Source organism: Mesoplodon densirostris, chromosome 7 (genome assembly GCF_025265405.1).
Source record: "Mesoplodon densirostris isolate mMesDen1 chromosome 7, mMesDen1 primary haplotype, whole genome shotgun sequence".
Classification (NCBI taxonomy): Eukaryota; Metazoa; Chordata; class Mammalia; order Artiodactyla; family Ziphiidae; genus Mesoplodon; species Mesoplodon densirostris.
The window spans coordinates 7220253-7229937 of NC_082667.1; the positions used below are offsets into that span (position 1 = coordinate 7220253).

Below are 9685 nucleotides of genomic sequence, written 5' to 3' on the forward strand. Positions count from 1 at the left end.
ACCAGCGGCCTGTGCCCCTGAGGGAGGGATGGGCGGGTGCCCCCTGCTTGCCCACCTTCTACTTCTCCCTGTCCTGACCAGTCAATTCAGTTAACCTTCCCCCCTCTGCCACTAGCTGTGAGGTCCCTCTCCCATTCTAGCTCTGCTCTCTGACAGCCAGGCTCCCATCCTGTGTGAGTGTGTGTGTGTTGGGTGAGAGAGCTGGGAACCTCAGAATGGTCTCCCTTGCCCCTGACACCCACATCTTTGAGATCTTCTCTCTAGCATGCTCTATTTCACCAACCACCCCCAACAGAGGAGTAGCTAGGAGCAGGGAAAAAAGAATGGGATGTCAGGTCCAGGGAAGGTGAGATTTAGGAGAGACAAAGAAAAGGACTGGGCCAGGAAGGTTGCTCACATCCTAACCCAGGCTAGGAAATTCTCTTTGCTCCCACCCAAACCTGGACCCTTCCCCTTTTCATCACTACCACCATCCCAGTCTCCTGACACTCCCAGAGGAGAAGCCAAACCCAGAAGGGACAGAAGAAAGAACAGCAGTGCCCTCCCCTCCAGCTTGTCGGCCCACTCAGACAGCACCATTCCTGACCCAAAGGAAGTGTCTTTCTGCTCCCTGTAACTGGAGAGCCACTGCAGGTCATCTGAGGCCAAAGGCCCCAAAGCATGTGTATGTGCTAGGGAAGAGGTTGGGGGTCTCTGAGGCAGGATAAACTAAGGGCCGATGGGTGAGGGTGCAATGTAGCCAGGGCCAGAAAAGGACAGGCCAAATGGGGCCTCATTTTCTCCCAACAGCCCTGGGACCCAGGCAGGATATGACCCTCCTCCAGTTGTGCGGAAGGGAAGACGGAGGGGCAGAGAGACACTGATGTCCCCAAGGGGCCAAACTGGGACCACGAGCAGTTCTCTTGACTCTGAGAGTCCCCATTCCCTTCTCCTTAACAAGGACCCTCACACGATACCTATCTGTGTGGGTCTAGAATGGAATCCAGTCCCTTCCTGCCCATACCAGGCAAGGTCCCAGCTTTGGGTGGCTACCCCAGCTCCGGGATCCTTGCCATACCAGGCCAAGAAGGCAGGAGAAAGCAGGGGTTCATGAGAACCACATAACTAAATGTGGGGCTGGGGCTCTTGGTGTCTGGTACGACTTTGGGAGCTGCTGCTGCTCGGCTCCCAGGTGGCTGGAGCTAAGGACAAAGAAGGCAGTAGAAAATTCAGGATCCTCACACAGAGTTCACACAGAGCCTTCACGTGTATCGTCTCTGCAGCCTGAGAACAGCTCCAAGAACAGCTCCCTATTGTAGAGCTGGAAGCATCCAGGCCCAGGAAGTTGCCTCTTGACTCTGGAACTTAAGTTCAACCCGAGTTGAACTTGGGTTCTCTGATTCCCAGCACACAAGTGCCTAGGCAGGGGTCCCAGGCCCACTACAGTTCTGGCCAAGAGTGAGCGGATCTGGACTCCCGGGTCAGCAGCAGGAGCTGGAAAGGAAAGGGTCCCTAGGGGTGTGAGGACAGATGGGACCAGACCCCCGGCTGGAGGGTATTTCTCTGCTGGAGGTGGAAAGAGGAGAAGGGGGTGGGGGGAAACCATGTAGGTACTTGTACATGTACCTGTGTCTCTAACTCTCCCAGGGCCTACCCCGCCCAAGGGTGACCAGTGGGGCCCAGAAATGCTCAGCAAAGCCGGAGTTATCCAGATACCGTCCAGGCCTCAGTTTCCCCTTCTGTAGAGTGAGGGCAAGCAGCTGGCCACCTTGGTGTCCAGACTCTGCAAGGCTGCCCAGGGAAGATGCCCGCATGCGAAGACGCCACTCGGAAAGTGTTCTCGGGGAGCCTGCGAGTCAGGGCTGCCCCCTCCCCTTCCCACTCCTCTTCCCCTCCCCCTCCCCTGCTCGCCGGCCCCCGCCCCCGCCCCGCCTCCGCCTCCGGTGTGCGATGGGGGGCGGGCGGCGGGCGGCGGGCGGCGGGCAGAGCCAAGAGCGGCGGAGCTGAGCCGACGCTGCCACCTGATCCCATCCAGGCGCGGAGAGGCGAGCGACCAGCACTCTGCTCGCAGGGCCCCCAGCGCCCTCGGACCCTCAGCGGATTTCGCGGCCAAGGTTGGGAGGTAGCGGCGACCACCCTCAACCCGGGTCAAAGCAGAGCTCGCTCAGCGTGAGTACTGCAGCGGGACGGCCTGGGGCTGAAGGCGCGGGGGTGGACCGGGCTAGGATGGGGGATGCCGGCTGGGCGGGAGGGTGCCGTGGGGGCCAGTCCCCGAAGAGCATGAGGAGGCGGGCTCTTGGCCCCCTGCAGAGCAGGAGAGGACGCGGGTGAGAGAGCGAATCTGGCCTATCCCTTATGGGGACCAGATCCCAGTGACCGATCCCTGGGGGAGGCTGAGATGCAATTGAGGGAATGGGGGCTGGGGGGGTGGGGTGGGCAGTAATAATGGAGAGAGGAGGATGAAGGGAATTCAGAGGCAGGGATGATGTGGGGGTGGATGACAGGGAGAGGGGACTGGAGGGGGGGGCTGACCTGGCGCAGGCCGGGAGGTGGGGGGGAAGAAAGGAAGGAAAAGTGGAAGGTTGAAAAATATTTGATCTCCTGGGCCACTAATTTGCAGCCCACTCAGCCCTTGGCCCTTTCCTCTTTAGTGCACTGGGCAGTTGCCCTATACAGTGGGCTGTGCCATCCTCAGGTAAGGATAGAGTCTCCAGGTCATCCGACGGTCAGATGCGGGTGGTCCAGGCCAGGGTGCCCCCCCTCCTCCAAAGGCACTAATATCAGCCCTAGAGCTTACAGGGAGAGAGCAAAGGGCTTATGTGGGAGTGGGTGGGCATCCAGGCCGGTTTTCAAAGCTTTGGCTAGCTAAACCATTTCTTCTTTGGTTCCCTGGAGAAAGGAAAGCAATTTGCAAAACCAGGCAGCAGCCTGAGGTTGATTGTTCTGACTAAAATTAGCACGGATGTTCTGATGAGGCTGGGCACCCTGACTTGTCTCGGACGACTGAGGGGAAACTCTGTCTCCACAGAGAAGGCACAGGGGACGCCAGGGAGTAGTCTGAAACACGTGAGGGGCAGGAGCCAGGGCTGTTGCTCTAAATTCTGGCCCCAGCAGACTGCCGCCCACCCCACACCGCCCCGGAGGTTACAAAGAGAAACCCAGCCCCAGGTGGCCCCCTTCCTGGGTGCCAGTGACCTGACTCCACCTCCAGAATAGGCATCGCGGAGTGAACTTGCCAAGGGAAGGGAGCAGCACCCTCTCTCGGGACCTGGAATGTTTAGCCTGGCCGAGTGCCCACCCAGAGGAGACAGGGTTACTGCTTTGAAATACCTGAAGGTCCGTCATGGAGAAAAAACGGTTCGTGTGGTGTAGCAGGGCAGCACTAGCGACCATGAGAGTGGAGGGTGGAAGCGGACAAGGAGAGGAGGGTGCCACCAGTGGCAGGCTGATCCCAGCTGTCCCGGAAAGAACTTTCGAACAGCCAAGGCTGCTCAGAAACGGACCAGGCTGTATCTGAAGGCGGTGAGCATCCAGTCATTGACCGAGAACGCGCAGAAGCTGGTGCCCACCTTGGAAGGCTGGTGTCCAGGGAATTCTTGTGGTGATGATACCCTGTACCCAGTGGGCCTCAGACTGGGGTCTGGCTGGCTGCCCAGGGCTAAGCCATGGAGGGGAGTGGGATGGAGGGGGCTACCAAGCACCCCATCACCCTTCTCTATATGGCCTGGTTGAAGCGTCTCCCAGGGAAAGTCCCACTGCAGCTCTCTCCAGGCTTGACCTCTCCTTGGCTGACCCAGAGTCCACTGAAAAATAGGGTGGTTTCAGTGACTTGAGCAAAGATGGGAATAGGCTGGCCCTCCACTTGGCCTCCTTGGGAAACTCCTGCCTGGTCACCAAGTCCTCTAGGCAAGATAAGTGACAGGCAAAGAAGGTGTGCATCCTGAGAGGGCCTTGGCTCTGACTCCCTCCTGCCGGCAGCCTCACTTAGGCAGCGCCAACCCTCCTCTGCCCTAGCCATCCTTGAAGACAGAGGGACCTTAGCTTGGTTGCCCTCTGTGGCTGGACCTTTCATACCCCTTGGCTCGGGGAGGATTAAGGCTATCTGCAGGGGTGGAGGAAACCAGGTGATGGGAACTGGAGAGAAGGGAAAGGCGTAACCAGTACACCTTTCCACCCAAACAGGTTTAAATGTAATCCAGGATTAATTGGGGGAAGGGGGGGCTAAAGGAGGATTGGAAGCCAAGTGCAGGGGCCTAGGGGAAGGTCATGGTCAAAAGAGTTTTAACATTACCTCAACCCTCCTGGGACTGAGGTGTCCTAGTTCCACACACATGCACGTGCCCATAAGGTTCCAGGCTCCCCCTCCCCTTTGGAGAGGGGTGTGTGCGAGGATGAAGCCAAACCTGGACCTGGAGACTGAGGCTGCTGAGAGAGAGAGGGCCCACCCTAACTGGGGGGCAGGCATTGCTACTGAAGTTGACTTTCCCCTGGAGCTGCCCTTGAGCCAAGACATTCATGTGGGGACGGGTGACTGGCCAGAAACCAGGCCCTTCTCCTGCCTCTCACTGCTGAGTAGCTGGGATAGAGGCCCACCTCTCCTGAAGAGTCTCAGCAGGGCAAGCTCTGTATTCCCCTCCCCCCTCCCTTGGCCAGGCACCTCTCACTGCAATCGTCTGATGAGGTGGCCAGGGTTTCAGGTGTCTGGGGATGGAATCCAGATAGGGTTCCAGGATTTCAAGTCCTCCTTTCTTTCCCTCGTGGATTTATTGGTCTTGGGCCCTCGGGGCTCAGAAGCATGCAAAATTGCCAGAGTCCAGGGCAGGGATGGGGAAATCAGTTCTCTGTAGAAGCAGCACACATACTGTCTGAGGGCATGGACTTTGGAGCCAGAAGGAACAGATCTGAATCCAGATTCTGCTAATACCAGCTGCATGACCACGGACAAGTGACATCATCTCTTACAGCCTCAGTTTCCTTGTCTGTGAAATGGGAATAATACCTATGTTAGGCTTGCAGCGAGGATTAAATGGGATTAAGTGTGTGGTAGTATAATATGTAGAGAAAGCCTCTTCCTCATGTCAAGAGACTCAAGAAGGTGAAGACCTGGTCAGTGTTTCTGAGGAGCTCAGTGTCTGGGGAGTCAAGACCAACCGCTGGCTGAAGCAATGAGGCAAGGAATCCTAGAGGAGAGGAAACCCCGAACTGAGACTTCTGTGCCCCGAGCCAAGTGCTGGTGCTAAGGCACATCTACTGGGGAGACAGACACAAATGGCCATGAGACAAAGACAATTAAGGGCAGGCAGAAAAGCAGAGACAGGGCTCAAGGAAGGGAGTGGCTACAGCCTGAAGGGCTGGCCGGACCCCAGAGCGTGTAATTCCACCCAAGACTAAGTTATCTGGAGCAGTGTGGAGATAGGGTCATGGTAACAGGAGGTAGGAATCTGATCTTCCCTGGCCTCTCTGCTCACCCCACCCTTTGCAGCTCTCCTTTGCAGCAGTCCTGTTGGGGCTCGGAGCCCATCTCCTCTGCCTGCTACAAACCTGTTTGCCTCCTTCTCCTGCCAGGCCTCACAGGAACACTGGCCCTGCTACCAGAGCCCCAAGAGCCCCCATGAGTGCCGGCGAAGGGAGTCCTGGATAGTGAGGCCCTGGCTGGTCCAGGGGTGGATACCCCATCATGCCACCCATCCTCCAGCGCCTGCAGCAGGCCACCAAGATGAGCCGCAGGAAAATCCTGCTGCTGGTGCTAGGATGCAGCACCTTAAGCCTCCTCATCCACCAGGGGGCGCAGCTCAGCTGGTAAGGGGGCGGGGCCTCGGTGACGGGGCGGGGCCCTGGAGTTGGGTTCCTCTAGAAGTCAGCTGCCTGGTTAGCCTTAGCTGACGGGAGCTCTCCTTCGTTCTTAAAGCTGCCAGAAGAGTCCGTCTTCTGATGGGCTTTGCTCCTTCCCTCTGTTCTGAAAGTGCTTTCCATACATTCTCTTTAGATTCACACAACCTCCCTAGGTAGGGACTTCACTGAAAGGGCTGAGTGAGTAATCTGGGATTCTATTCCAGCTCGAGTCTTCCCTCGGCATCTCCTTCTGAGTGCCTTCCTGTCGGAAGGCAGAGATGGTGAATAATATTCTCCAAAGTGAGAAGGAACTTTAAGACCAAAAAATGAAGTGGGCGACTCCATAAACTGCAACTATGAAGTTTATTGTGGGTAACTTACATACAGGCAGGAAGGAACGACTGGACGGTCGATCCAGAGGCATTCGCCACGGCACCGAAAGGGGTACAGGGGGATTTAAAGGGGCCAGAGCTAAAAACAGAATCTGACTATTAAGGAGAAGCACATCCGCGTGGATGGGAAGGACGGGGTTCCTCCCCGCCCCCGGGGGGGTGGGTCTCACGGCCATTAACCATCTGCATCAGCAAAAGGCACTCTTGCAGCTTTCACATGGGATGAAGGCAAGTGTAAAGGTTGGCAGGGAACTTATCGGGCTTGGACGCACCCCCTGTGCGTAGGCTAAAGCTCAGTTTCGCAGAAAGGGGAGGGGGTAGGACTGTGGCCCTACGATGGAGCTGACAAGATGGAGACAATGTGCTTCAGCCACACACTCCCAGAGAACTGCAAACAACTTCTCACTACTGTTGTGCTGGCCAAGCCTCCTCACTTCTCTGAGCCCATTTGCTCATCTATAAAATGGGAATGATGTATGTGTGACCCAGCCAGTCACCCTGATACAGGATACCATGTGATGACTAGTAGCAACCCTGACCCAGTGAATCCTTGCACCCCCTTAGGGCCTCAATTTTGCCATTTGCTACATGGTCTGCCCATGAGAACAGTGTGAATGGGCCCTGGCCCTCTTGCCAGATGATTTGCTGGTCTTCAGGAGCATCCATGTAGACGTTATCCTGAACCCAAACCAGCCACTGATAGGAAGTCTCAATGGTGTTCTCAAAGCTGCTTAGAGTTGTCCTTGTTACATGACGCTTAGGATGGCAGAAAAGAAACAGAAGATTGACTCAAAGTCTGAAGGGAACTCACAGGTCACCTGTAATCCCGAAGGCCCTTGTTTCAGGAATGAGGAAACAGAAATTAAAGCTTCATGAAGGCTAGGATTATTATGTTTTTTATACTATCATAGTTCTTGAGCCTAGAACGGTGCCTGGCACATAGCAGATGCTTAAAAAACTACTACTTGAATAAATGAATGAGGTTCCAGAGGACTTAATAGAATCACATAACAACAGGTTGCTTCAAAGCCCATGCCACTCACCTACAATGTGAGGAGCCAGTGGAAAGAAGACAGAGAGCAAGAGGATTTGGTGACTTAATCTGAGTTGCCAGACTTATAGAAATGATTTTTCTCCTTCTGTTCCTCAGTTTGTACATCTGTGAAGTGGAATTCCTCAAGGATCTCCAAGGGCCTTTGTCCTTGTGTTATCTTTTATGTGTAACGAAGTTACCTCAAAACTTAGCAGCTAAAAACATTAAACATTTATTATCTCACTCCTGTGGGTCAGGAACCCAGGTGTGCCCTAGCTGCATACCTCTGGCTCAAGGTCTTTCACGGAGTTGCAATCAAGTTGGCTGCTGGGGATGCAGTCTCATCTGAAGCCTTGATTGGAAGGGCTCCACTTATAAGCCCATTCAAGTGGTTGGTGGGGGAGCCTTCAGCTCTTCAAGCAGGCTGCTGGACTGAGGGCCTGGTTCCCTGGGGACTGTTCCCACCTGGTACCTCCTCGTCCCCTGCATGAGCTGCCCTAGAGAGAGTGAAAGATACCAAGTCAGAAAACATTATATTTTTATAATGTAATCTCACAAGTGACATCCCACTATTTCTGCCCTGTTCTACTCCCTAAGAGGCATCAATAAGTCCCACTCATATTCAAGAGAAGGGAAACACACAAGAGCGTGAACGCCAGGAGATCAGCAGGGATCACTGGGGGTCATCTCAGAGGCTGCCTACCATGCGCCTCTACTGTTCTGTGGGTAAAGCCCGGGATGGGCCCTGGCCCATCCCCACCATCCTTGGGGAGAGGCAGGGTCAAGCCGCACCCTTCTGACGCCCTCCTCCCTGCACACCCCCTGAACCCTGCAGGTACCCCAAGCTGTTCCCTCAGAGCTGCCCGCCTCTGCAGGACTCTCCGCCGCGCCCCAAGCACATGACCGTAGCCTTTCTGAAGACGCACAAGACTGCGGGCACTACAGTGCAGAACATCCTGTTCCGCTTCGCCGAGCGCCACAACCTGACCGTGGCCCTGCCGCACCCGAGCTGCGAGCACCAGTTCTGCTACCCGCGCAACTTCTCGGCGCACTTCGTGCACCCGGCCACGCGGCCGCCGCACATGCTGGCCAGCCACCTGCGCTTCGACCGCGCGGAGCTGCAGCGCCTCATGCCCCCGGGCACCGTCTACGTCACCATCCTGCGCGAGCCGGCCGCCATGTTCGAGTCGCTCTTCAGCTACTACAACCAGTACTGCCCCGCCTTCCGGCGCGTGCCCAACGCGTCGCTCGAGGCCTTCCTGAGCGCGCCCGAGGCCTACTACCGCGCAGGCGAGCACTTCGCCATGTTCGCGCACAACACGCTGGCCTACGACCTGGGCGGTGACAACGAGCGCAGCCCGCGCGACGACGCCGCCTACCTGGCCGGCCTCATCCGCCAGGTGGAGGAGGTCTTCTCGCTTGTCATGATCGCCGAGTACTTCGACGAGTCGCTCGTGCTGCTGCGGCGCCTGCTGGCTTGGGACCTGGACGACGTGCTCTACGCCAGGCTCAACGCGCGCGCCGCCAGCTCGCGCCTCGCCGCCATCCCCGCGGCTCTCGCGAGGGCCGCGCGCGCCTGGAACGCGCTCGACGCCGGCCTCTACGACCACTTCAACGCCACCTTCTGGCGCCGCGTGGCGCTCGCCGGCCGCGCCTGCGTGGAGCGCGAGGCGCGCGAGCTGCGCGAGGCCCGAGAGCGCCTGCTGCGGCGCTGCTTTGGTGACGAGCCTGTGCTGCGGCCTGCGGCGCAGATCCGCACCAAGCAGCTGCAGCCCTGGCAGCCCAGCCGCAAGGTGGACATCATGGGCTACGACCTGCCCAGCGGCCGCGCCGGCCCGGCCACCGAGGCCTGCCTCAAGCTGGCCATGCCCGAGGTGCAGTACTCGAGCTACCTGCTGCGCAAGCAGAAGCGCCGAGGTGGCGTGCGCCCCCGGCCCGAACCGGTCCTGGACAATCCCCCTCCTCGGCCCATCCGGGCGCTGCCCCGGGGCCACTGAGCTCTGGATGGGAGTCTGGACCCTGCCCTGCCCACCAGGATCTTGCCTAGGGCTGCCTCCAGGTCCCACCCCATCGGGCCCCTTTCTCCCGAGAGGGGCTGCAGCAGTACTTGAGGGCGCATCTCCCCGTCTGAGCCCACCTCCTGAGGGGGAGCTGAACCCCGCCTTCGAGGAGGGTGCTGATAGGCCCGAACGAGCCCCGGGCCACCCTCTCCTCCGTCCTAACTGGTTGGTGGCTTTGCCAAGAGGTCTGAGACCCGTGCAGAACCGCCCACCCTGCCTTTTTATGGGGATTGAGGACCCCCACCTGTCTTCCCCAAGTGGATGAGCCCATGCCACAGAAAGGGGCTGAGCCCTGGGGAAGGCTGCGCTGCCTGTCAGCCTCCCCGGCTCTTGCTCTTCCTGCCAGGGGTCAGAGGCCCCCCCACACTGTCCGTCTTCCAGGTTCCACC

General features: G+C 57.8%; 1 protein-coding gene across 1 annotated transcript; it reads left to right on the top strand.

Moving 5' to 3' along the window:
* Positions 1–5656: 5656 nt before the first annotated feature.
* Positions 5657–9233, top strand: GAL3ST3 (galactose-3-O-sulfotransferase 3). The gene is made up of 2 exons (XM_060105421.1): positions 5657–5778; positions 8072–9233. Exons 1-2 carry the CDS (start codon positions 5657–5659, stop codon positions 9231–9233), a joined length of 1284 nt encoding a protein of 427 aa, XP_059961404.1.
* The last annotated feature ends 452 nt before the right edge of the window (positions 9234–9685 follow it).

Coding starts and splice junctions, on each gene's coding strand:
- GAL3ST3 (XM_060105421.1), top strand. CDS start 5,657: ATGCCACCCATCCTCCAGCGCCTGCAGCAGGCCACCAAGATGAGCCGC. Junction 5,779..8,071: donor CAGGGGGCGCAGCTCAGCTG/GTAAGGGGGCGG, acceptor TGAACCCTGCAG/GTACCCCAAGCTGTTCCCTC.